The sequence below is a fragment of the Terrapene carolina genome, unplaced genomic scaffold (genome assembly GCF_002925995.2).
Source record: "Terrapene carolina triunguis isolate 2854851 unplaced genomic scaffold, T_m_triunguis-2.0 Scaffold85, whole genome shotgun sequence".
Lineage (NCBI taxonomy): Eukaryota > Metazoa > Chordata > Testudines > Emydidae > Terrapene > Terrapene triunguis.
In genome coordinates, this window is record NW_020664436.1 from 279,639 (window position 1) to 307,635 (window position 27,997).

The 27,997-nt window shown below is 40.5% G+C and overlaps 1 protein-coding gene across 1 annotated transcript in view; it reads left to right on the top strand.

Moving 5' to 3' along the window:
* ALK (ALK receptor tyrosine kinase) overlaps positions 1-27,997 on the top strand; it is a 561,137-nt gene that overhangs the window by 168,183 nt on the left and 364,957 nt on the right. The window contains exon 3 of the mRNA XM_026649582.2: positions 2,835-2,990. Coding sequence (XP_026505367.1) covers positions 2,835-2,990 — 156 coding nt within the window. The remainder of the gene's footprint in view (positions 1-2,834; positions 2,991-27,997) is intronic.

Sequence of the window (27,997 nt, forward strand, 5' to 3'; positions counted from 1 at the left end):
ATTTTATCTCTGAAGCAGACGACTTCTCAAAAATTGTAGACCAGTGTTACAAATGTATATGGTATTCCAAATAAATATGGTGCCCCCAGAAACTGTGCTGGTGGGGCATATACAAATGTTGGTAGTGATAAATAGTTTCAATTGATGGAAAAGGACAAGAGTTCAGAACCAGCTCACCAAAAAGTCACATGCTTTTAAATATCTCTCCTTTGATTCGTGTTGGCATAGGCAGGACTAATATTAAATCATAGGCAGGACTAATATTAAATCAAAGCTGTTTGGCTCTTCTCATGTCTTTTTGTGTGCTGGCACAAAACTGAAGAGACTCTTGCACTTTATAGATTTTTAGTAAATCCTGAAGAATGGAAAACAATGTCAGGAAATTAAGAAAGTTTGGTGGCAGTGTTGTAAACACTGGGTAGCATGTATGTGCAACAGCATCCCCCTGCTGGATGGAATCAAATCTACTCTACTATATCATAACTAAGGCTAAAACTTTGTCATGGATATTTTTAGTAAAAGTCACGGACAAGTCCCGGGTAAAAAAGAAAAATTAACAGAAGCGATGACCTGTCTGTGACTTTTACTAAAAATATCCATGACAAAATGGGGATCTGTGGGTTCCCACGCTGTCTGAAGTGGGCAGCTACGGAGGGGCTAGGAGCTGCCTGCAGTAGCTGGGGGCTGTGGGGTTCCCTGCTGCCCACGGCGGCCGGGAGCTCTGGGGGTTCCCCCACTACTGGCAGCTCCAGGGGCTTCTGCCACCTGTGGCCGATGGGAGCTCTGGGGTACCCCGCAGCGGCTTGGAGCTCCGGAGCCTGTCAGAGGCTGTGTGGGTACCCCGCAGCTCCCTGCCCCTGTGGGTGGTGGGGGACCCTGCAGATCCCGACCACTGCAGGCTGAAGTCACGGAGATCAATGGAAGTCACGACCTCCATGACTAAATTGTAACCTTAATCATAACCTTTATATTGCTAAAATGTTATCCTCTAACTCTAGAGAGAGAGCCAACACATTTGCAATAGAAAGACTTGAGTTCTATCCTTGCTGCTACCGTGTGTTGTGCATGTCCATCGATTTGTTACATTTATTATCTCCGTGGTGTGACAAAGGAATTGACAAAATACATGATTAGAAAGTAGAATGTAAAAAAAACCAAAAAACAAACACTAGAGCTCGCTGATTCCATTTCCTCATTAAAGAGGTGAATTATCTGAAAGTATAGAGAAAAGGCAATAGTATTAACTTTAGGATTAAAAGATGTTATATCAGCAGGAGAATTGTCTGAACTGCATAAATATATGCAGTCTAGGAAGAAATGAGGTGCTTAACAGAAAATGTAATTGAAGTTTAAAAAAAATCTTAGTTTGACTAATGTCAATTTAAATTATTTGTTTTAATCTCACAATAGTGGCATGAGAGTGGATACTAAAGAAAATCTCCAGAGAACAGCATTTTCCTCCAAAAGGGCCTTAAGAGTAGGCTTTTCAAAAATATCTAAGGGCCAGTTTTTAAAGGTATTTAGGCACCTAAACATTCAGACAAGTGCCTTGTGGGATTTTTCAAAAGGGAGTTCGGTGCCTAGATGCTTGGAAAATCCCATTAGGTGCCTGTCTCTATCTTTAGGCACATACACATCTTTACAAATCTGGCCCCGAAGCACAAGTCTCATCCAAAATCTGTGGACTGTTAACTGCAGACCAAGGCTGGGGAAGTCAACATACTAGGGGCTTTCAAAAAATAAAGGAGGAAAAATCATTGGACATAGTAGTTGGAGATGAATTCAACACGTTACTGTATGTTGTCTTAGACAATTTTACTCCATAATGTGATGGTGAAAATACTGTCTTCCGAGAAGGGAATCTTAATTGCACCAGCATCTTTAGAAAAGTCTGTTCCTAAAAGAGAACTTGGTGCTGGTGAAAGGTGTGGGTAGCGAGTTTTGGTGGTTGAAGTCCCACTGTCCACAGGACACTCAGCAGCAAATCAAGCTTCCACTGCCGCACTAATGTGCCTCACCTTGAAGGACCACTTTTATGAGTGAAAGGTCACTTCAGTCACCAATGAGCCATTTAACCCCAGGTCTCTCTTTTGAGACTGCCATACAATATAGCAGTTGTGCTCACGATTGGTGTGTTGCAGAACCCCTGTCCTCCAGGAGCTGGTCTGAGACCAGTAATTCATAGACCACTGAACAGTCTTCAGATTGTAATGAGTTTCTATTGACTTGGGCGGAATTTGAACTGACATCCTATAATAGAAAAGCTCTATATCCAATTTTCCTCAATCTCTGAGATATCCAGTCACCTTTCTCTAATGAGGGGTAGTCAATTATTTTTTTGTCAAAGTCCAAATTTCTTGGTCAAGGCAAAGTCAAGGTCCAGACTCCAGAGCAAATAATAAAAAATAACAACAATAATGATAATAAGTAAATAATTTTGGGGTGTCTTCAAAAGCGTCTGGTGGTCTGGATTTGGCCCGCAGGCAGTCTGTTGACTACCCTGCTCTAGGTAATTTTTTTCCTGCTTTAAAATCTTTGCTGGCCCTCTTTCCCCCTAAGAGATGTGGTGGCCTCTGACCCTTCTTCTTGGTTTGCTGCTGCTCCGTTCACCCCACAAGGCAGCTTTAGAGTTTGGTTTATTCTGAACTCCTCTCCTGTCAATCATTTGATCTGATCTGAATTTACCTGTGTCCTTTTTACCTGGCAAGGGAGTAAAATGCAGGGAGAAACATGACTACAAATAAGTCCTAACTCATGTAAGAAATATGACTGATTAGGAGGGGAGAAGTTGGATTTTATTAATCCTGTATGTACTGTCTCTTTTCCTGTAACAGTGTTTGACTGCAATTTTGAATTGCCTTGCGAGCTGGAATATTCTCCTCCACTGAAGGACAAAGAAAACCACAACAGGACCTGGCACAGAGTGAGTGCAGAGGAGCTAAACTTTTTGGATGGACCAAAGAGAGATCACTCTGAGGATTCACCAAGAGGTAGGATGAGCAAGTGTATTTAGTTTCTTTAAAATAATAGTTGTGTGCTTGTAGATACTACACCCTATACAATGTTTGGGGCAATTCTGTTCCTTTCTCTGTGGCAAGCAACAAGTGAACTTAAGGGAATTGCTCTGTCTGTAGGAAGCAAAATAAGACTGGATTGAAATCCACTTTGGGATTGTAAAAATCTGAACCAGACTGGACTCTGGACATTGCACTTGGAGTTGAATAATAATATTTTACACATCTATAGCACCTTTCCTCTGAGGTTATTGGTGGGGGAGAAAGGATGAATTCTGCTTCGCATCACCCTGGGTATACTGAGGCACATGGAGTTTGATGTGCTCAAAGTCATTCTGGGAGTCAGTGGAAGAGCAGAGAATAAAATCCATGTGTTCTTCATTATTGTCCATTGCTAAACACTAGGCATAGATGTCTTACTTGTAAGCCAGGGCAGACAAATTTCTTGTCAGGATTTAAGATTTTTCCATCAAAGGTATTTAGAGAGAAAATAAATACTAAGCATTTGACATTATCATCAGTAAAGCAATGTATATTTAAATAAAGAGATCTAGAAGTAGAAAAAGTTAAAAGTGTGTAAGTTTTCTTTTCTCCCTCTCAGGGCCGGCTCCAGGCACCAGCTTAGCAAGCAGGTGCTTGGGGCGGCCACTTCGGAGAGGGGCGGCACGTCCAGCTGTTCGGCGGCAATTCGGCGGACGGTCCCTCACTCCTGCTCCGAGCGAAGGACCTCCCGCCGAATTGCCGCCGCAGATCGCGATCGCGGCTTTTTTTGTTTGTTTGTTTGTTTGGCTGCTTGGGGCGGCCAAAACCCTGGAGCCAGCCCTGCTCCCTCTTTTGAATCAAAGATGGCTTCTTTGACCTTCTTGGGTATTTTTTTAATTCTGCTTTTAATCAAACCTGACAACAGCAGCATATTTCATTCAGATTATAAATGACAAAAGGATCAGCAAGCTGCACTTTGCCTTCTTAATCCTAAAAGAGTAGCGGAAAATCCCACCCCCCTTCTACCTGTTGTGGGTACCTGCTTGAAAACTGCCCCTGCTAAAAGTCAGGATGTCATTTAAGTGGCTGGAACCACAAATGGGAGAGGAAAGTAGGGACACATCCAAATAAATGTTGGGGAAAGTTTCCTCTGCAACCTCCCTCTGTATTAGTCTCAGAAAGACATCTTTTTCTTCTGTCTTCACCATGTACTATGCTTTCCCATGTGCTTCCCAAAAAGTATTCTTTATGCATCAGCTTTTAGTGCCTGTTCCTTCAACCTTACTCATGTTGAGTTATCGCATTGATTTAAGAGATTTATCATGGATTGGTAGAAAGACTGGACTGATGAAAGAAATGTCAGGATCAGGACCCCATTGTGCTAGACACTGTACAAACACATAGGATGATGAAGCTTATGTTCATTGCATTTTGTCTTAAATTGGATTGTAAGAAACAATAGGAAGGAAGGGGGGAGAAGAGAAGGAAGAATAGCAGTAATGAGAGCAATTTAAGTAGCCTAGCTAAGTGCAATGCACAAAATAAAGTCCCTGCATCAGAGAGAGATGCACCCAGTGCAGGATGCATTGGGTGCACCAGAAATGGGATGCTTTAGATGAAGGTGTTAAATATTTAAGTCTTCTCCTTTCACTTCTTATGGAAATTCTGACTGAATGGGACTTTAAGAAGGATTAGAATGAGAAAGGTGGTTGCTTGGTGACCTGCTTTGAGAGGAGGTTCCACACCGAAAGGGCAGTGGGGAGGAAGGCATGGAGACAGAAATGGGAGGTGTGATGAGGCTGGAATAGTTGGTGGAGTAGCGAGAGAATGAAGGAACCCAATAGGATAAGAAGTCCAAGATATAGAGAGGGCCTTGAAACCATGAGAAAAGAGTTTAAACTCAGTGGGTGAAATCCTGGCCTTTTTAGGGTATGTCTACACTGCAATTAAAAACTCATGGCTGGCCGGAGCCAGCTGACGTGGGCTAATGGCCTGCTTAATTGCAGTGTAGACGTTCGGGCTTGGGCTGCAGGCTGGGCTGTAGGACCCTGTGAGATGGGAGGGTCCCAGAGCTTGGGCTGCAACCCGAGCGCCAACATCTATACCGCAGTTGAGCAGCCCCTTAGCCCAAACCCAAGAAGCCCAAGCCAGCTGGTGCAGGCCAGCCACAGGTGTCTAATTGCAATGTAGACATACCCATAGAAGTCAATGGGCGTTTCACCCTTGGGTGAAATCCTGGCCCTCATGTCGTCAGTGTAGTTTTCAAGGGAGTAAATTCTCTATCTATGAATGTGTTCTGGATCCTGCTTCTGTGATCATTAAGCTTTGAATAATTAGTAATTGGTCTTTGAAGGATTTCTTTTCATTCTGGTGTAAATGTTTCAGTGTTGGACTGAGGTTTAAAGCCCAACCCGAGCTAGAGGGGTAATGAAGTCATTCGGCTGACATGGGGAGGGGACTAGAGTAGGAGCCTGTGCAGTCGATGGAGTCAGACTTGGATTTGTTTGGGGTTTTTAAACAAATAGACAAATTGAGGGTAGTCAATAATTCATTTTGTGGTGACTCAAGCCCTTGCAGCACCTCCTGAAAAGCCTTGCAGTTCCCAAATGACTGTAACTTCTTTTGCATATGAAGATGGATTTGAAAATTCTACACTCATAGCTTTCTATTTTACATCACTTTAATTACAGCTGCTTGGCACAGAGACATTTTGTGTGGTCTGTTTCAATCTGAAATAACTAAGCACAGTAATTCCAACCCCCACTGTTTGTTTCCTGCACAGCGTACTTCCAATTATGCGAGTCCCATTTCATCTCCATTCATGAACTGTAATGAACAGAAGTAAATAAGCAGATAGCATAACCCGATTTTGAGTCATTTTAACTCATCCTTGTCACTTGACTATCAAGTCATGTCAAGTGAATTTCCTATTAATCAAGACAAATACCCCAAGCCTGCTTCCATTATCCTCCCTTTATGTATAAAGATTAGTAGAAATTCACTGATAATATTTGACACTGAGAAGCAATATTCCCAGCAGTGACTTAGACTCAGTGTATGAATTTGGGCAAACTTCTCGCAACCCTAGTATCCCCTTTTGAAAAATGGAGGTAATAGCATTTATATACATTTTGAAAACATGTTGAGATTCACAGAAGAAAGGTGCTAGTAATTATTAAATGTTATTAATTATTACATTATTAAAACCACCTGAATGGTATACTCTTGCTACAGAAAACTAGTGGATATTTGTAAATGAGGCACCTTTCAGTGTATGTATTAGGGAATAACCGTGGTGCATTACAGTTATATAGCAAGCTTTTCACTAAAGGTTCTCCCCCCCCCCAGTTAGTGGATCAATCAGCCATGTCCAAGACAACGCAATAAGTTGTGAATCTGCCACCTTAGGCCCTGATCCTGCAAAGAGTTATATATATGCTTAATTTCTCCCAAGCAACTAGCTCCATTGAAGCCAATGGGATGTTCACATTCTTAAAGCTTATGTGTAAGTCTTTGCAGGTTCAGAGCCTTATTATATTTAAATTTCAGTAGGAGCCTGATTCAAAGTCCACTGAAGACAATGGGAAAGACTTGCACTGACTTTGCTGGACTCAGGATCAGGCCCATATGCATGTTAGTGACTAGGTAACCTGTTGTGGGCTACCACATTTTTTGTAATTCATGAATAAGAAAATAAATGCCATAAAATATTCAGGAATACTGCATCACAGAAAGTATTCATTTATTTTGACAAGTATGATTAATTTTTAATTATTTATGATACTTCATAATATACTCTACCAGCAAATGTACAGCAATATATTTTGTAGTGAAATATTAGTAATAGATCTTGCTGCAGTGCTATCCCTGCTGTTAAATCTTTGCTAAGAAGGCAGATGAGACAACTAGATTTTTGGTTAAAATGACTGGGTTTGCAGATTAGTGAAGTTCTACTGTATTTGTTTGTTATATCCCAAGTAAAACAGAGAGATTTCTCTCTCCATCAAAAATCAAAATGTGGCCAAACCAGAACCTCTGGATCTGAATTCTGGATCCAGATCCAAGCTTCCTGTGTGTGCCATTCAGACACAGCCCTGAAGTGTGTATGTGTGGGAGAGTTGATTGGGGAGAGGGGTTGAGACTGGGCCACCACATCAAGAGCTCCAGGAAACACTGTACCTCAGGGATGTACAGTGCTTCCCAGAAAGGCACAATCCTTCTGTGTGCCATTGGTATCACCTCATAAGAAGATACTGCATGTGCTCTCCAGATCCAGAAGGAATCAAGGCTCTGCCTTTTTCCAACACCATTTGAGGAGAGGGAGGGTGTATATACTGATGCACTTGCAGGGAGCAATATCTATGTGCTCAGAGTTCAAAGACTACAGTTATGGCTGGCCCATGAGTCAGATGTACAAGGAGAAAGCAAAGATTCCTTGCAGTTCCAGTATTTCCACTGTGCCTTCCCTCCTGCTTATCTACCTGTGGAAGAAGGAGCAACAGTTAGATTCAAACAGACAGAATGCAAATTGGATCCAAATTTGTATTTTTTCAAATCTCCAGGTCTTCAGATTCAGATCTATAACAGGTTTAAGCCACAAACTCAGAGATCTGTCTTGTATATGAATAGATTTGGGGGAGACAACCCCGTTTAGATGACTGAGTTTCATATCAAGGTTATACTATATTGGAAAACTGAACAATATTTGAAAAAGTTCCTCCATGGAAATGCGATTACACTTCTATCAGAGGAAGACAAATGAGGGTAATACCCTAACTTATGTCTGATAGCTTGAGGCTACCTTGAATTAGAGGTAAAATAAGAATTAAACACACACACACATTTTATTACTTGAATGATCTTCTTTATCATTGTTGTGGAAATCTGGTAGGTGACAAATCTGAGGAATTGTCACAGATTGAAATGTCATTAGAGGAGGTTTTGGAATTAATTGATAAACTTAACAGTAACAAGTCACTGGGACCAGATGGCATTCACCCAAGAGTTCTGAAATAACTCAAATATGAAATTGCGGAACTATTAACTATGGTTTGTAACCTGTCCTTTAAATCGGCTTCTGTACCCAATGACTGGGAAATAGCTAATGCAACACCAATATTTAAAAAGGGCTCTAGAGGTGATCCCGGCAATTACAGACCGATAACTCTAACGTCAGTACCGGGCAAATTAGTTGAAATAATAGTAAAGAATAAAATTGTTAGACACATAGAAGAACATAAATTGTTGGGCAAAAGTCAACATGGTTTCTGTAAAGGGAAATCATGTTTTATTAATCTATTAGAGTTCTTTGAAGGGGTCAACAAACATGTGGACCAGGGGGATCTGGTGGACATAGTGTACTTAGATTTCCAGAAGGCCTTTGACAAGGTCCCTCACCAAAGGCTCTTACGTAAATTAAGTTTTTCATGGGATAAGAGGGAAGATCCTTTCATGGATTGAGAACTGGTTAAAAGACAGGGAACAAAGGATAGGAATAAATGGTAAATTTTCAGAATGGAGAGGGGTAAATAGTGGTGTTCCCCAAGGGTCAGTCCTAGAACCAATCCTATTCAACTTATTCATAAAAGATCTGGAGAAAGGGGTAAACAGTGTGGTGGCAAAGTTTGCAGACAATACTAAACTGCTCAAGATAGTTAAGACCAAAGCAGACTGTGAAGAACTTCAAAAAGATCTCATAAAACTAAGTGATTGGGCAACAAAATGGCAAATGAAATTTAATGTGGATAAATGTAAAGTAATGCACATTGGGAAAAATAACCCCAACTATATGTACAATATGATGGGGGTTAATTTAGCTACAACTAATCAGGAAAGAGATCTTGGAGTCATCGTGGATAGTTCTCTGAAGACGTCTATGCAGTGTGCAGCGGCAGTCAAAAAAGCAAACAGGATGTTAGGAATTATTAAAAAAGGGATAGAGAATAAGATGGAGAATATTTTATTGCCCTTCTATAAATCCATGGTACGCCCATATCTTGAATACTGCATACAGATGTGGTCTCCTCATCTCAAAAAAGATATACTGGCATTAGAAAAGGTTCAGAAACGGGCAAATAAAATGATTAGGGGTTTGGAACGGGTCCCATATGAGGAGAGATTAAAGAAGCTAGGACTTTTCAGCTTGGAAAAGAGGAGACTAAGCGGGGGATATGATAGAGGTATATAAAATCATGAGTGTTGTGGAGAAAGTGAGAAAGGAAAAGTTATTTACTTGTTCCCATAATATAAGAATTAGGGGCCACCAAATGAAATTAATGAGTGGAAGGTTTAAAACAAATAAAAGGAAGTTCTTCTTCACACAGCGCACAGTCAACCGGTGGAACTCCTTGCCTGAGGAGGTTGTGAAGGCTAGGACTATAACAGGGTTTAAAAGAGAACTAGATAAATTCATGGAAGTTAAGTCCATTAATGGCTATTAGCCAGGATGGGTAAGGAATGGTGTCCCTAGCCTCTGTTTGTCAGAGGGTGGAGATGGATGGCAGGAGAGAGATCACTTGATCATTGCCTGTTAGGTTTACTCCCTCTGGGGCACCTGACATTGGCCACTGTCGGCAGACAGGGTACTGGACTGGATGGACCTTTGGTCTGACCCAGTATGACCATTCTTATGTAAAAAATGGAGAGCAAAGGACATAGACGGTGTGGAATGAGACCCAGGCACTGAGAATATTAGCAATCAAAGATAATGAACTACTGGAGTATAAATGCCTACTGCCGTCAATTTATTGTCCCTAGAACAGAGAAAAATGAGGAAAATGCTATCAGATGATAAAGTGATAATCTGGAACAAAATATTAGATATTAAACAAACAGGATGGTATACATCAAAGCATGTGCTAGGAAGAAATTAGCTTTTTCGCCCGTTTCAGGATTTTGAAGTAGTACAACATTTTTTCCAGTGTAAATACAATCATAAATATCAGCACATTCATCAATGGGGAAAAAATACAGGATGAATATCCAGGAACCAGGTGGACTTGTGCCAGATAGACAAATGAGGAAGAGATATTCATGGGTGAAGTAACAGCTGACTTTGGTCCATAAGACCTGCTTTGAGAAGCGTCTTGAACTGACAGAAATGGACTGAGTTGTCTTTTTAGTGCTGAAAAAAACATTTTTCATTTTTGATAACTAAAATGAAATGAAATATTTTATTTGTAAATGCAATACAATTGATTTTTGTCAAAAATAGAAAAACTTTGACAGAATCAAAATTTTGGACTTTGTTGAAAAGCCATTCTTCATCAGAGAAAGGTTTTGCTTTAAAAACAAAACAAAAGACCTTTTACCTCTGAGTGCATATTGCACCACCCTTCCGAACTGAAGGGAAAAATGAAGCTCACCTTCTTTGTCGGGACTTAATCCAGATGGTCAAACAGTTTAAAAATGGTTTAGGAACATTTTTGTGAATAAGTGTCACATTTAATCTGTGAGGTCAGTGTTAGTTATTTGTAAACATTAGGATGGCATCAGGTATTCATGAAAATATATGCAAATCCTCCTAATCTTTAACAAATTTGAGCCCAAATGGTGATCCAACCAGGAGTGAATTTTTCACTATTAAGTATTCTCCTGCTTAAAAGATTTAGTCATTCAACCAGGGAGCCAAAATATTATCATATGACTTAACTAGATCAACCACACACCACAAATAGTGAATGGATGAGACAAACTGTTTGCAAACAGCCCACAGTTTGAAAATTATTAATCCATAGTATTGCAAAGAAAAGATATTCACAGGGTTGATGCACAAGCTCCTTATAAACAGAAGAGGTTAGATTTTTATAATGGATATTGCTTGTAATGAATAGCTCCACCAGCTCTACATCAGATCAGATTTTGTTTGGAGACTGAACATGACAGCATATACATATCAAATACGATCACACAGCCCCATAGGAACATATACAATATTAAAATACTAAAATGCATCTGATTTTAAAAACACAAACTCCTGATGCCAAAACCCCAAAGTGCCATGAAGAAAAGATGCCACTTTTCATAACGGTCAGATCCCAGCTCATGCTCCCTCTTCACAGACAAAATGCACAGGATATTCTTGGCATTCTGCAGCCTACCCTCCTAGTTAGTGATACACTTGTGCTTTGTTATTGCAACATTATTTCACTTTAATGAGCCTGCTCTAAAGAGGCTAAAATATTATCTCATTGTAGGGCTATGTGTTTATTTCTAATTGTGAGTATTATATAATAGTTATATATATTTATACTGAATATGAATGGGTGTATGGGTTTGTTGGCTTGGAAATCTTATTTGTTGTCTCATTTGTTCCATAATTCAGTTAAGGTTTACCAGGAATTCATCTGAAATGAAGCATCTTCTACTCCCAAAACTGAAAGAGAAAAATTACAGGATATATTAATTTCTGATGCACAGTAAAATTAATGATTTGCTCATTACCTGTGACTACACAATAATTTACAAAGTAGCTACAGAAATTACTTAGCAGATTTGAATTGATGGAAATAGTACTTGACCACTGTTGAACTTGGCATTGTTGTGGGCAGTCTCAGAAGAGAATGGGTATGAAAAATTAACTCCTGTCTCTCTCTCTCTCATATCTAGAGGTGGACCCTCATGGCCAAGGTTGAGAGAGACATTGGAGGAGCAACATAGAGCAAGCTTGCCTTACTTCAGTCTGTGCTTTCTTTTTTCTAAATAGAGATTATGGGCTCGATCTCACACCACTGAAGCTAATGAGATTTTAGCGATTGGCTTCAATGGTGTAGGATAGGTGCCCCTCATTCTGCAGAGCTATCAAATCAGTCCCTTTTAAACAACACTGCATTTACACACATGCACACTTTTTTCTTTACATAATACACTATTTATAAGCAAAGAGAACACCCACACATTACATAAGGAAGCAGAACACTGAGTAAATGAATTAATGATCATTGAATTATTAGCAGTTGCTTTACTACTATTCTAAGTACTTATTTTAGATTGTTTTGCTGTGCTGACACCTGCTACTACATATCATAAGTGTCAACAAAATGTAACATTTAATTAAGTACATAATTAAATATGACAAAGCGGAGAGTAGAGCTTGCATCCCCTATGCCTTAGCTATAAAATCGTGAGGAGTTTAACACCTAGAACTTCCGTGACCATGGAGTATTTTAGCATCGTGTTGCTCCCTTGATGGTCTTAGCATATACACAATATCAAAGGGGATTTTCTCCAGCCCCATTTTTTTGAATCTATTAAAAGCATTAGTAAATTGACAAGGGAGGTTGGATTAGAATCTATTCATTATTGCTTTTAATGTCAAGTGAAAACAGATTCTCTTTTCTGTTGTATTATACCAAGTACATTTAAACGTTCATTCAGGCATAGGCATAAGGGTAAGGCAGAGTCCCAGAACTCCAAAAGGTAAGATGCATGTGATAGCAGGCCAGACTCCTACCTAAGGTGGACCTTGACCAGCTAAATTCAGGCAAAGGGTGTTAACCTGCATCTACAGTAGGGAAAAGATTGTGATTTGGTCAGTGTGTGTTAGCTAACCTCAATTTAACCTCTTCCCCTAATCTAAAGAAGCCCACTGGGGTAAAGGAAGACGGTGCATTTGACATATTCTGAATGTTTCTATATATGGTATCATACCAGATGCTTTCTGGGCAAATTATTGCTCTTTCCATTAATGCATCCATAAAGCAAAAGCCAATATAGATGCTTCATAATATATCTTTCCAATTAGAGTTTACATACTTCAGTGCCTCTGGGAAGCAGTGCATCACCAAAAATATTACCCAAGACATCATGTATATGCCTTTTGAGGTTAAATCTTCCTTGGGGAAATTGTTAATGTGGTTATAGCCGATATCACCAGTTTCATATATTTTAAGTAACAGGCAGGGGGTGGGGAACCACCGAAGTAGTTATTTGGTGCTAGGTTTTTTCCCTTAAAATATATATTCATTTTACACTGTAGACCAATTATGTTTATTTTAATCCAGTTAAAGTGACTAATAAAGGCTGCAATGTAAAGGCAAGATGCTGAGGTTAGTGTAATTGAGACATCTGTATTCTGCCTTTAGATGTCTCTTTATATTTTTCTTAATACCGTGAGATGCATGCACTGCGTCACTAAGCCATTTCCATAGGTACAAGAATAATTACATTGTAAGTTATGATTTATAAACTATTCCTAAAGTTTGGTCTCATTTTGTTGTATAAAATGCTAGTTGAATGGAGAATATCTAGGCATCGCGCCAACTCCTATTTACTTTATTCATGTGAGTAATCCCGTCCTTTAAATTGATTTGTAATTAATGGATCAAATTCATCCAGAATGCTAACTCCATTGAAATCAATCAATGAATCTGGCTTCACATGAGCAGGATTTGGCCCATCAGATGAGGCTGTTCTTCTTTTACTTATTTATTTTGAGAGTAACTGTGATAGAATAAGATCCACTGACCAACTTTTTCCCCAACAGCAGCCATCTTTACATGTATCAGTGCTTCAGCTACATTCCAAGGGTTCCAGTCTCCTTTTGGTACATCCAGAGTGAATTAAGGGTAGTGCCTTGCGGGTCTTGGATCCAGGCTGGGATCTAGGAAGGGGATCTTGTCTTTCCATGTAGTGACACAAATGTTGCAATGTCCTGTTACTGATCACGGATATTTAAAGGTTTACTCCATCCCTAAGCTGGGCCATGTTGCCCTTTATTTATTTAGTTAGGCACCCAGCTCTCCATAAGGAACTCAAAACCCTTTGGCCTCTAAGTTCAGCCCTATTTCCTACCCAACAGCTGCCCTGTCTAGAGATGCTCCCTTCTTTGGTCTCTCTCTCACCCTTCCTTATTGGACAGGGCCAATTAGAGGTGGGTCAGGAACCATCAAGGAAAACTATTGTAAATTCCTACAGAACAAGACATCAACTCACCTTTCCTTATAGCATGGGGAGTTGAGCAGTTCTAGGTCTCTTCCCATCACTGTGTATTTGTAGGTCTTCTGTGGGGTCTCTGACAGGCCATGGTACACCAAACTTTGTTCCGGAATGCCAACCACTGCCTAGAAAAAAGGTCATTATTTGATCAGTATCCAATCCAGCCCACGCATGCTCAAAAAAACAAAATACCAGGACCTTATTCTTATGCTGATCAGTGCAAAGTCTGTAGCCATTAAGATCTTTACCACTATCTTATTGCAAACGAGTCACTCAGCCTGGTCTTCCTCATGGAAAAGTAGGTCAATCGACATCATAGAGCTGGTGTTGACTCATCTTGTCCTCCAGGCTCCTCTCTGAACCACAGACACAGAGAATAAATCTTGAGGCTAAGTCACCATTCTGTCCCCTTTCTGGCTGAAATAAAGGAAAGACTCAAAACAAAATCCTTTGATATGTTAATCCAGAAACAGTCATTTTTCTGATTTACAAACATTCAGGCATCAAAGGAAGGATGAGCGAGCCAAGAACCCATGAACTCAAACTGCACCCAAAATGACCTTTCTCTTGTAATTTTCAAAAAGTTCAGTTACCTTTTTGTTCTCATTGTTTCACAAGATCTTTGCTCTTTCCATGTCTGGTTGGAAGCAGAAATCTCCAATATCTGTGAAAAGCTGTTCTCTTAGGATCTTTGGCTCAACCACAAGCAAGACAGCTAGCCCAACTTTGCAGACTCAGAGGCATCTGAATGGACCCTCTGAAACCTTTGGCGTTTGCCATTGGTTGTGATTAAGTGCTGGACAAGCAGCTACAATAACTTCCTTTGTATGGTTCTTGTAGCACCGGCCAACTTGCTTTCATTGACCTTCCAGCATGCAAGTGGAAAAGTCAGGAAAATGAAGGGAAGCATTTTGCTATATACCACAGATTCCAATCTCTTGAGGTTTGGAGCCTTGCAAGGTGTGTTAACAGTATAATGGAGGTCAGTTTGCAAATCCTTTTCACGTGTGTCACAGTAATTTCATTTATCAAAGAGATGGGCCCGAGCTGACCTGGAATTCTGATCTGGATCTTAAACACCCCAAATTTCAAGGATGTTCCAAGTTGAGATTTTTGGTTCAGCTCATTGTAAAGATAATTGGCCTCATTTTAAAAAATCTGATTCAGATCCAATTCCAGGTTTGGGTGTCACTCAAAGTTGAGCTATGAATGGAAATGGGGTTTTGTTTCTGACTCCTCCCTGAGAAGTGACAGCTTTTGATACTGCAAGGTATGGATAGGTCAGGCTTTGCCGAAACAAATTCATGTGCTGCCTTAAGGTCATTTAATCACAGATGGAAGTTGCTCTGACATACGCAATTTGGAATTTTCCATACTGAACTCGGTACATTTGGGAACAACAGACCATGTTGTCAGACTCTGGTATCTAACTACAAAATAAAACAGAAGCACTTCAACCCTGAAGACACTTCCATTTTTCAGGTGGATAGACAGACACGCATCTTCCTAAACTAAGCTCAAAGCTTCCAAAGAGGTGATAATTTAATTCCTCTTCAATTTATTCTGTGACAAACTAATGATTAAAGGAAAGTGTCTAGGAACAAATACAATGAGATACCGTATGTCTTTATTTAGAAACCATAGATTCTATTAAATGTATTGACTTTCTCCTTTGGCTTGTGTAGTAAAAGGAGCATCTATTAAACAAGGGCAGATCCTATTAAATACTGCTTAGTACAGGTGCATGATAAATGTGGCTGTTTACTAATCAATGGCAGCATCTGAATGAATAATACTTGGCACTCTTCATATCAAGTTTTTTTATGAACACTTATTTATTAAGCATCCTAATACTGCTTTGAGAGGTAGGTCTTATCCCCACTTTACAGCTAGGTAAACTGAGGTATAGATTAAGCAATCCCATAGTGAGTCAGAGATAGAAATGGGAATAGACTCCAGAATGCTTGGCTCCCTGTCATCTGCTTGAACCACGTCCTGCTCATTAAGATATACAGTACTTTAAAACTCTGAGGCAAGGTGAGACCAAAGAATAAGCCAAAGTATAATTGTGGCTCACAGAGTCTGAAAATGCATCCTGCAACTAGCATTCCTTTTGCAGGCGGGGTGTAGGACAAAGCTGGTTAACAGTTGCTTTTTCTTGTCAACAAGCTCAAACAATTTCTGTTTCTATATCAAGTTGAGATGAGTCTGACTCACTGTGGAATTTGAATCTGGACTTCCTCAGAGTTCAGGATTGTTCAAATCCAGGATTTTAGTTCAAGTTTATCTCTAGGATCAAAGAAGATTCAGGAATAAGAAATACATTGAAGGTATTTATTTACCTTAAACACTGGAGGGGTGGGTGTGTGGCTATGTGTGTGTATAATTGGATTTGGATTACTGGCAAATTTCTAATGTAGTCCTTAGTGTCACAAAGATTGAGCTCTAGGTGTAAGGGAAGGGGGACCAACTTGCTTCCCAGCTCTGCCATAGACTCCAGGTATGTCTTCAGTGAAGAGTTAACTCAGGTGATCAGTGCCTCGGTGTGTATAAGCATCCACACTCAAGTTGGTGTGTCCTTACTGGTGCTACTCTCTCCTGTGTATGCCACTAGGACTTCTGGGGGCATTACATCTTGTGGGGGTGTCTAGAAAGAGAACATATCCCAAGTGTTCAACTAATGGAAACAATTGCTCAATATGGCGAGAATGATTTGATGAGAAGGGGACTGGCAAAAACAATTAACTTGCTGTGTAATTGATATGCCATTTTTATCACTGTAGCCAAATGGTTTTGGGGCTGAGTTATTGAACACTTCTTTATAGCCAGAAGAACCTCATTAGTTACAGTACAAACTTTGGAAAGAGCAGTGGACAACAAATCACTCCTTTTCTGCTTTCCAGGGAAAATGACCAAATCTTCATTTTCCTTTACTTTCCAAAAAGGCACCGTCCCCTTTTCTTTTCCCCTCTGTGGCACTGAACTCTAACAGGCACCATCCCCTCTATCCTTTAAGAGCAGCCATGTTGAGCACACTCGCTGAACCAAAGCAGCAAGTCCGTCTGCTAATCACACTGAAGTAACCTATCCCCTCCAAAATGGGCCTGTTTGTTAGCTTAGTTCAGTGATTACCAATTTTGGGGGAGACAGCTGCTTCAAGTCATCAGACTAAGGAGGACTAGGTTATATCTTTCAGGTAGATAGTATGGTGGGTTACTGTGGAGGGGCACTGCTCCACTGTGCCTGCCTTCACTGGGTTAATGACAAAAGTGGCCCTTGCTTCATCTTTCTGCTGGGTGTGTCAGGTGCTTCCCGCTCCACAAAGCAGAGCCAGCTCAGCTGGCTGGTGTGGAGGAGTTGTCATGATACCATGGCCTCTCCTCTCTTCATTTTGGGAAGATTAACTCCACTGTCCGTGTAAGCATGAATCAGCCCTTTGTGGGGTGGCTGGGGCAGCAAAAACACTGGACTATGTGTTGTGCCTGCACAGAGACTTATTGGGTGTGAGCCTCTTATCGTCTCTGACTCTCTCGTGCAACCACAGTGGGCCAGACGTAATATGGCCCAAAGGCTTCAGTTGTTCACCACCTCCCATTTAGATGTGCTCACTCCTACCACAGTAAAGCGTGGGCTGCCCAAATCCCAGTCTCCTAGTTCAAGCATTATAGAGATTCAGAGAGCGTCCAGGTAAATAGGAGGCAGGCATGGCAGAGCACCCGTTATTGACTAGGTCTGGCCAAATGCTTGAGTACGCTAGCGGTTCGATATCAAAAATACCTGAGACACCAAATAGCCAAGTGTAGTCAGTTTATTGAAGACAAAGGAGTGCAGCACGAAAAGGAGATACACATACCATTTTTTCAGGGAAGCAATCTCACAATATTCACCCTACATAGTCTTGAGTGCACACTTTTGAAGCAGACCACCTGTGTTTATTTGTCTTATAGAAAGCTTTTAGTTTGTAAATCACTACATGTCAGCCAAGATTCAACCCGCCAGTTTGTAATAGTTTCTTATCTTGTTTTCTTGTACCTTCCTTATCTTTGTTTTCAGTACCACATTCCACGTGTCAGGGAGCCTTGGAGGTACCAGGACATACATTCAGACACTTTATTTCTGACACGTTTTTATTTGTCTGTTCCAAGGAATATAACACAATCCACAATTATATTTCTTACATTAACTACCCAATCTTCATATATGATATGTGTACAATATTAATGTTGTGCATGTAATATATAATAGTGTGATGTGCCATACGCATTACAAATATATACTGTATATTGGCTAATGCTGCGCAACAGGCACTCCTCATTGAGAGTGAGCTACAAAGGGGCGGTGGGGGGGGAGTGGGAAGGCGGAACAACATCTCTTTGCTTCTTTAGAATGTATGAAGGTGGCCTGAAAGGCTGCTTGCTTCTTATGTTCACGATATACAAACAGAAGTTAGACAAACATAAAATATTCTTGATGGAAGGTTGCAACGTAACAATACTTTTTTTCTTAGAATTCAGAATGAGAACACACAGTACCCCAAAACTGAGAGAGACAAAGCAGTCTGCTCTCTAAAATGGAGAGACACAATTGGAGAAATGGTCTGAGTTAAACAGGATGAAGTTTAACAAAGACAAATGCAAAGTGCTCCACTTAGGAAGAAAAAATCAGTTTCACACATACAGAATGGGAAGAGACTGTCTAGGAAGGAGTACGGCAGAAAGGGATCTAGGGGTTATAGTGGACCACAAGCTAAATATGAGTCAACAGTGTGATGCTGTTGCAAAAAAAGCAAACGTGATTCTGGGATGTATTAACAGGTGTGTTGTGAGCAAGACACGAGAAGTCATTCTTCCGCTCTACTCTGCTCTGGTTAGGCCTCAGCTGGAGTATTGTGTCCAGTTCTGGGCACCGCATTTCAAGAAAGATGTGGAGAAATTGGAAAGGGTCCAGAGAAGAGCAACAAGAATGATTAAAGGTCTTGAGAACATGACCTATGAAGGAAGGCTGAAAGAATTGGGTTTGTTTAGTTTGGAAAAGAGAAGACTGAGAGGGGACATGATAGCAGTTTTCAGGTATCTAAAAGGGTGTCATAAGGAGGAGGGAGAAAACTTGTTCACCTTAGCCTCTGAGGATAGAACAAGAAGCAATGGGCTTAAACTGCAGCAAGGGAGGTCTAGGTTGGACATTAGGAAAAAGTTCCTAACTGTCAGGGTGGTTAAACACTGGAATAAATTGCCTAGGGAGGTTGTGGAATCTCCATCTCTGGAGATATTTAAGAGTAGGTTAGATAAATGTCTATCAGGGATGGTCTAGACAGTATTTGGTCCTGCCATGCGGGCAGGGGACTGGACTCGATGACCTCTCGAGGTCCCTTCCAGTCCTAGAATCTATGAATCTATGAATCTATGAATCTAAACTCACCCCACCTTACTCTGAGCTGCCTGCCCACAATCACACTCTTCCCTACCAAGCCCCCTGCCTGCAAGCAGGACCAGGAAAATTCCTGAGAATTTAAAGAGATCACATTTTAAATATTTTTCAAAACACCACAGTTATATTTGAAATTCAGGTCTTGTCTAAACATTTTTCCCTAGGAGAGGATTCTGTGCGTGACTGGAAACCTAACAGGTCTATGACATCCCAGATACCAAGCAAGTAATTGGAAGTAATTACCAAGAGTAATTGAAAAGGGAAATATTTTTTGTCCAGACTGTCTAAAAGTCTGGTTTGTTTTTTGTTAATAACTATTCAACTCAAATGCCAGACAAAGAGTTGGGCAGAAGGTTTTCCCAGTTAAAGATTAAAATATCAATATCCCTTTCCTTGACACCTGAAAGAGTTCTTAGTCCACTTGTCTGATCCTCCCCGAGTGATGTCAACAAAACAGGGAAGTTGAGAAATTTCTTCCTGAAAGTAAAAAAACTAATTCAGGCCTTGGATTTCTGTGATGTAAAAACAAAAATGGGCCCAAATCTAATTTTTTTTCCCATTTCGTCTTCAGATAGGCCATATTTAAGCATGTCTTTAAACTTTAAGCATGTGAGTAGGCCCACTGAATTTGGTGGGACCGTTTTCTATGTTAATCATTAAGAATGTGCTTTAGAGTTTTGCTGGTTTGAAGCAGAGTGCTTAGCAGCTTCAATGGTTAAGCTCTTAGAGCACATTTCATCTGTTAGTTTGTGTCTCTTTAGCTGCTGAGATCTGCAGTTTGAATGCTATCCTTCTCCGGACACTGTTCCTGGAGGCTAGTGACTTGTTCCCAGCCATCAGACAGGATTACGTTTCTCTGCTTGAAAAGGGACAAAAGACCCCATAAAGATGTTTTCCCCCCTCTTCATTGGCTTAAAGGCTATCAGTGAGAGAACTGAGCAGTTTGTCATCTTTCTCTTACCAGATGTCCCTTTAATTGATGATTTTTTTTACCACCACTATTTTAAAAAATAAAATTGAGCAATGTACTTTTTTGGCCAATTGACAGCAACTTAATGAGGGGGTTATGACTTTGTAATCAATTTTCATTATCATTGTGTTGCTAATAGTGCCAAAAATAACTCCAGATTTGCTGTTGGGTGATTGATTACTGAAACCATTTAAGAATAATTGATGCTTTATTGCCTAAAGATACTTTTTATTTACACTTTATTTTTAAAGGAATAAAATGAAGACTTTCTGGAAAATATTTCTTTGGCTTACCATACCGAATACAATATAATTTTATTTAGACCACTATTATCATAAATGGACATATGAAGTATTACTAAGGCCTGGTCTACACTAACACCCCAATTCGATCTAAGGTACGCAACTTCAGTTACGTGAATAACGTAGCTGAAGTTGACATACCTTAGTTCGAATTTACCGCGGTTCAGACGCGGTCCACACGCGGCAGGCAGGCTCCCCCGTCGACTCCGCGGTACTCCTCTCGCTGAGGTGGAGTACCGCAGTCGACGGCGAGCACTTCCTGGTTCGACTTATCGCGTCCAGACCAGACGCGATAAATCGAACCCGGAAGTTCGATTGCCAGCCATCGAACTACCGCGGTAGTGTAGACCTGGCCTAAGACAGTATTTTCTTGTGGTTAGAGCAGGAGACTGAAATTCAGAATTTCTAGGCGGTCTTCCTACCTCTGCCACTGATTCGGGATGATGGTGGACATGTCAATTAATCTTTCTGTGTCTGTTTACCCATGACCATGAGTAAAACTTAGGGTGACCAGACAGCAAATGTGAAAAATCGGGACAGGGGGTGGGGGGTAATAGGAGCCTATATAAGAAAAAAAACCCAAAAATCGGGACTTTCCCTATAAAATTGGAACATTTGGTCACCCTAGTAAAACTGTGATCGTGTTTAGCAAGCTCAGGGCTTAAAAGGCTGCAGTGCTTCAGTGTCAACGCTACCTATGCCCACAGGAGGGCTTCTCCCATCTGAGTAGGTACTTCACCTGCCCAAGAGGTGTCCATAGGAGAAGACCTCCTGATGTTATAGTTCTGTTTACCTGGGGGAGTTAGGTTGGTACAACTGCGTCACTCCGGGCCCCAGGGTGTGCATTTTCCACACCCCTGAGCAGCATAGTTATACCGACATAAGCTGCTAGTGTAGATCAAGCCTCAGTCAGATATTGTGAAACTAAAGGGTTTGACTCGGAAAAATAACTTTTTTTTAAAGGAAGGTGGGCAAATGTGTTATCAGCTGACATGTTTATTGTGTCTCAATGATTCAAGAGTAAATCTGCTCAATTTACAAATGAAAAGATGGCTTTCTTTGGTGTTAGCCCTGCAACCTTAACATGGAATCTGAAAGCAAAGTCAAGTTTTCTGGTCTTTGCATCATCAACAATAATGAATATTTTGTGACTGGAACTTCTGCAGTCATCAGTTCTATTGCTAATTGTAACTTAACAATTCTATGGGTGATGCATGAGCAAAATGGAATCTAGCTACTCTCCCAAAAGCTAGGAGTTAAAAAGTTGTTAGTTAACAAAGCAGACGAACTTGATTGGATGCACACATCGTTGCAATCAGTTGAAAGAAAAGGCCGTTTTTACATTGTTTTTACAGCAGAACCTCACTTTAATATTTGCAAAGTGCTTTGAGTTCCTCCAAATGGAAGGTGCTATAAGTGAATAGTAGTACTATCCCATCTGCAAGTGATACTGGATCATTCTGTTCCTTGCCCAGAATTGGGTAGTGAGGATAGATTCACATTAATGTCATCAAATACATTTTTAACAATGTTAAATCCATATCTTCATGAAACTAAATGAGATTTCTCCAAACATAGCTATCTAGTTACATGCAGTGTGTACTGTGCAGACCACCTCACTATTTTTAAAGTAACTACCAATCAGCACAAGGAGTCTAGCAGACTCTGCATTCTCCATAATTACACCCAATTTTCCAATTGAATTATCCATGATTTAATTCCTTTGCCTGCATCTGGAGAGCATCAGCAATGTGCAGCTGTTGGGGCTTTGAGAGCTAATTGTTGCTAAATGCATTAGAGTAGCCCTGTTACAATGATTTCAGAAAGTAATTAAAACCCAGCTCACTTCTGGACTAAACTTTCGCTTCTCATTTCCAAGTCTGTTGAATCTTGTTGTGAAAGAACCTGTGGGCTAGTCGCATTTGGCACCTGCTGTCGCAGACCAATCTCATTCACAGTAAATAGGTTTACAGTAGTAGAACTGAAAGAAAGATAGGCATGTTCAAATGCAAAGATTAACAGAGACATGCCAGGGTCTGTTAAACCTAATGGTATGGCTTGGAGACTGCTGATAAATAGGGTTAGTTGTGTTATAATTATGATTGCAAGTCACAAGCTTTTTTGTAGCTATACAAACAATGGGACAATGGAAATAGCTATACAGATGCCCCTATTTTTTCCGTACAGAATGAAAAATAAATATGCATTGGGCATGACTCTTTACAGTGCAAGGTCCTATGTGAGGAGCAAGTCCTACGTTCATGTGAATGTGGCACCCCTTGGGGTGCGGGTTGCCAAGCATTACAGCTGGGAACAAGAAGTATTTTCTTTTTGGAATAGAAAATGGAAGGGGTAAGAGCATTGAGACTCTCATTGGGTTAGGATTAGTAGGGCCCTCCTGGAGGAGGAAGATCATTAGGAAACTGAAGAAACTAGAGCCACCCTAAATGTATCTACAACTTCTTTTTTTGTCTCAGCAAGCAGCTGAGGTCTGAGGGTCCAGAAAGGTCATATTGGCAGTGGGCATGGGCAGGCTTGGAAGTTGGAAGTCTGGAAATGGATCTTTCCAGTAGATGCCAGAATGCTGCTAATGTACAATTTTGAATTCATCTCAACATCTTCCTGTGTTACTGAAGAACTGTGCTCCAACGTTAATATACAATTAATATGTGTGAGGGAGTTTTTGCTCTGATTTTGATCCTATTTAGAGATGGTCTTGTACCAAAATCCTGGAATTTTTGGGAGATCTGAACCTTGTAAATTGGTCCCATCTTAAATTCTGTTGTTCTCAGCAGAAATTGATTAGCCAGCCATCAGGGTATCGGTTTACATTATCAAGGCTATCTCTGAGCTGATGGGGAGAAACATTCTGGGTTTCCTTTTCTTTTTAGATGGATGATTAGATTCTAATAAGAACAGTACAGTCTGTGCAGAGGCCCCAGTTCCACATTTTCCATGGAGACAGAGTATTATGGCCAAAGATGCCCTAAATGCAATCCATGATATTCAAAAATGCTTTCCATGGCAGCCCTTTCTCTGTTAGTGTAGTGTGAAAACAAAGCTGATCAACTGAGAGGCAGTTTTAGAACATGATATAGGGGTAGGAGTAGGATATGAGCCTCACAAAACATGAATTCTATTTCCAGCTTTGCCAGTGACTTGCTGTGTAACCTTTTGGGCCTGTCACCTAACCTCTCTGACCTTCAATTACTCCATCTGTAGATTGGGGATAATAATATCCTCCTTTGTAAAGTGCTTTGAGGCATCTATAAATGTGAAGTGCTAATCATTATTTCATGATTTTACTACTTCTCTAATTCAAATGTCAAGCAATTTCTATTTCTCTACCAAGGAAAGTACAAGCAAATGCTATTGTTAAATATATTTCTTTGTTTTTAAAAAGTGGCCCCGATAACATTGGTGCATAGTGTTAAGCCTCTGAATTTATATTTAGGCACCAAAATAGAAGTGGACTCAGTGCTGAGCATCCATACATCACACTGAAGTCCATGGGTGCTTCAGGTGCTCAGCATCTCTGAGCATCAAGACATCTCTAGCCTTTGGCCATTATAAATGCACAGCCAAATAAAGTTGCAGTCCTCGGCTTGTAGCAAATTGACAGACTTATCATGTGTGCCAACAATTTTAAATGCACCTGAGACCTGATTCTCAGCTGGCGTAAGTCAAGTTAGCCCCATAGAAGTTCATGGAGTTATGCTTATTTCTGAGGATCAAAAGAACAAAACAGCAGTTGGATATTTTGATCCTAATCTATTAAATAAACTGTGGAGGTTCCAACTATCCGTATTGGTGAATTTTCTGTGAACTTGGAGTTGAAACAGACTGCTGATTACCCAGTGTTAATATCTTTAATGTATTTGAAAGGCTTTAGGTTTGTGCTGTGTGTGACACAAAGTGTATGCAAGAACCAGCACAATCCTCTAAAGTAACTTGTGGTTTTTGTACAGTATATTTATTATCATGTAGTTACTTGTTTAGGATGTAGTACAGGAATTTCAGTTCTGCTAACTGAGCCTTCTGCAGAAGTGAAGGGTTCAATATTTATCTTTCTAGTCTCACAAAAAGATGGAAAAACTATATCTTTTGAACAACTATTATTCAAACATTATTTTGATGAGTACAAGTAGACTCTGATTATATCTGAACAATATAAACATGACTGCTTTTGCCTAATGATTATGTCTGGCTCAGGGTTTCTTCTTTTTCCAGAGGGAATCATATTGTGCAAGTTTAATGTACCCAGAACACTAAGGCAACAAGCAACTGAATTAGTTTCACCTTGTGAAAGTTCCCTTTATTTGTTCTGCCCAGCCAAAGAGGGAAGCAGATTTCTGCAGTGCTTGTTTGTTAAAGGATTTAAAAATCATTTTGTCCCCAAATTTGACTGCCTTCCAGGGACATAGACAAGCCCCAACATTAAAGTTTTCATTTAAAAAAAAAAAATAAAGGGGGGGAGGGGGAGAGAGACAAGGTCTCCTCTGTTCCATGGGCAGAGAGGGTGCCCCACAGAAATGAACCATTGTACTTCCACTACAAGTGGCAGGATCTAGGGGGCCCATGCAGACAGATGCAGATCCATAACATTGTTACAGAGCCCAGCTGCAAAGGGACTCTTCACTAGACAGGGCTTTGGGAGAGAGGGTCATACAAGGAATAGAGCAGGATCATAGGATCTACTGCTACTTGGATTTACAGGCAATTGGCCCAGTGAGCAGGCCCAGAAGCTATGATGTAAACATCTCCATAGTCTTCCTCCTATCCCATCACATTGGATATTGGGCCAGTTTCCAGTTGAATAGTATCCAGCAATGGGCCCTTCTTAAAAACTTGAAGGTGAGTTGGATTAAGGAGAGTTTTTGACAGATGGGGCACCTCTCTGTAGTCTTGTGTGGAGAACTTTCTGACTAGAATTATGTGAAATTCAGTAGGCCTGATTCTTCTCTCATCCTTGTGTAAATCAAGAGCAATTCCATTGAAGTCAGTAGAGTTCTACTTGTGTAAAACCCAAGTAAAGGCAGAATCAGACCCACTGTGTTTAGCTTGCAGAGGATCTGATTTTTCAGAGGTGCAGCGCATCTACTGCTCTCGTTAACTTCATCTGTAGTTGGGAGTGCCCAGTACTCCTGAAAATAAGGTTGTCACAGGTTCTTATGAACATTCTGTTTGGTTTGATAGGGATGGAAACAAGCTGTAAAGCTTGGATCTAGAGGTGGATTTCAAATGACATAAATTTAGAGTTGTTCACATCCAGGGTTCATCCTGATACAGAGAGAGGGTTAAAATGAAGACAGATTTTAAAAAGTCTCTCAGTAGCATGCAGTAATCTGTGCTAAACTGCAATCCACAAAAAAAGCAGTAGCCAAATGACATGAAAAGGAAAAGTTCAGCTTGAGTAATGTCAGCAGAGATAGTGTAAGGTAGTTAGCTTGGCAGAACAAAAGATAATGTTCCATTGATAGAAAACCTTTCATCCAGATTAATAATAATTTGTACTACAATAGTGCTTCTCATCCAAAGATCTTAGTGCTTTACAAGCATGAATTAATCTTCATTACACTCCTGCGAGATGCGCACATTTATTAGACCCATTTTACATACGGGAAACTTGAGACAGAAAGGCCAAATGATTTGCCCAAAGGCACACAGTGAGCTGTGTACAGAGCTGAGGATAGAACCCAGGAATCTTGGCTCTCAGTTCCCTGCTCTAACCACTAACCTACAGTGATAACAAATGGCCTTAATGCATGGTTTCCAAACTACATATAAATGAGTTGCTTCACTCACCACCCTTCTTGGGTGAAGAGAAGCCTTACTGCTGTGGAACAGGTGACTAACTGTGATATATGTTGTTTTTTTCCCTTTCCCTAGGTGGATATTATATTTGATCCTGGTAGAATGCTATTCTGTTTGGGATCCCAAGGCTCCCTCTAATTATTTACTTTGTATAGTGATCACAGTGTGCTGGTTCCTGAACAGATAGGTCTGAAGACGTGGGAAGGGAAGAAACAAAAACAGCATGACTGAATAGTGCAATTTAGTTGGCAACTTGTTGGTTTCATGACTTTTGGTTACTGCTTGTTCTTTCTGCAATTCCGTACATGAACAGTAGATTGTCATCAACCCCACATGTGGCCTCTTCCCAGTAGAGGATAATTGCTGTGGCTCTTAATCTTCTTCCAGGCCAAGGGAAGAGAGAGGCAGATGAATGGCCTCTACTGACATTGCTTCATTGTAGATTGAGGGCTTGTCTACACTTACAGCACTGCAGCGGTGCAGTTGCAGCGCTTAGTGGAGATGTTACCTACACTGATGAGAGAGCTTCTCCTGTCGGTCCACCCAAGAGGTGGAGCTATGTCAACAGGAGAAGCTGCCCCATACAACAGGGGTTAGCTCAGTATAACTACATTGTTCAGGGGAGTGGAAAAGTTTGTAATGTAGACCAGGGCTTACTCTTTATAAGAACAGAGATGCTGGGTCAGATCAATGCTCTGTCTACCCCAGTATTCTGACTTTGGACAATGGCAAGATGCTTCAGAGAGAATGAACAGAACAGGGCAATTTCGAGTGATCCATCCCTTGTTGTCCAGTCCCAGCTTCTGGCAGGCAGAAGTTTAGGGACACCCAGAATATGAGGTCGCATCCCTGACCATCTTGGCTAATAGCCATTGATGGACCTATCCCCATTAACTTATCTAGTTCTTTTTTGAACTCAGTTATACTTTGCTTTCACAAGATCCACTGGCAACAAGTTGCACAGGTTGACTGTGCCTTGTGTGAAAAAGCACTTCCTTTTGTTTGTTTTAAACCTGATACCTATTAATTTCATCAGCTGACCCCTAGTTCTTGTGTTCTGTGAAGGGGTAAATAACACTTTCTTATTCGCTTTCTCCACACCATTCATGATTTTATAGACCTCTCTCAGATCCACCCCTTAGTTGTCTCTTTTCTAAGCTGAATAGACCTAGTCTTTTTAACCTCTCCTCATATGGAAGCTGTTCCATACCCCTCATCATTTTTGTTGCCCTCTTCTGCACCTTTTCCAATTCTAATATATCTTTGTTTTTTGAGATGAGGCGACCAGAACAGCACGCAGTATTCAAGGTGTGAGTGTACTGTGGATTTATGTAGTGGCATTATGATATTTTCTGGCTTAGTATCGATCCCTTTCCTAATGGTTCCTACATTCTGTTAGCTTTTTTGACTGCAGTTGCACATTGGTATATAGATCTCCTCAGTATTTCTAGTGCATCCATCACTGTAGTATCTAAACTGATGAGCTGGGAGGCACTTGTTCAGGCAGCCTCCTTCCCTTCTCCTTTAAGATTCGGAGCGCTTTAATTTGTATT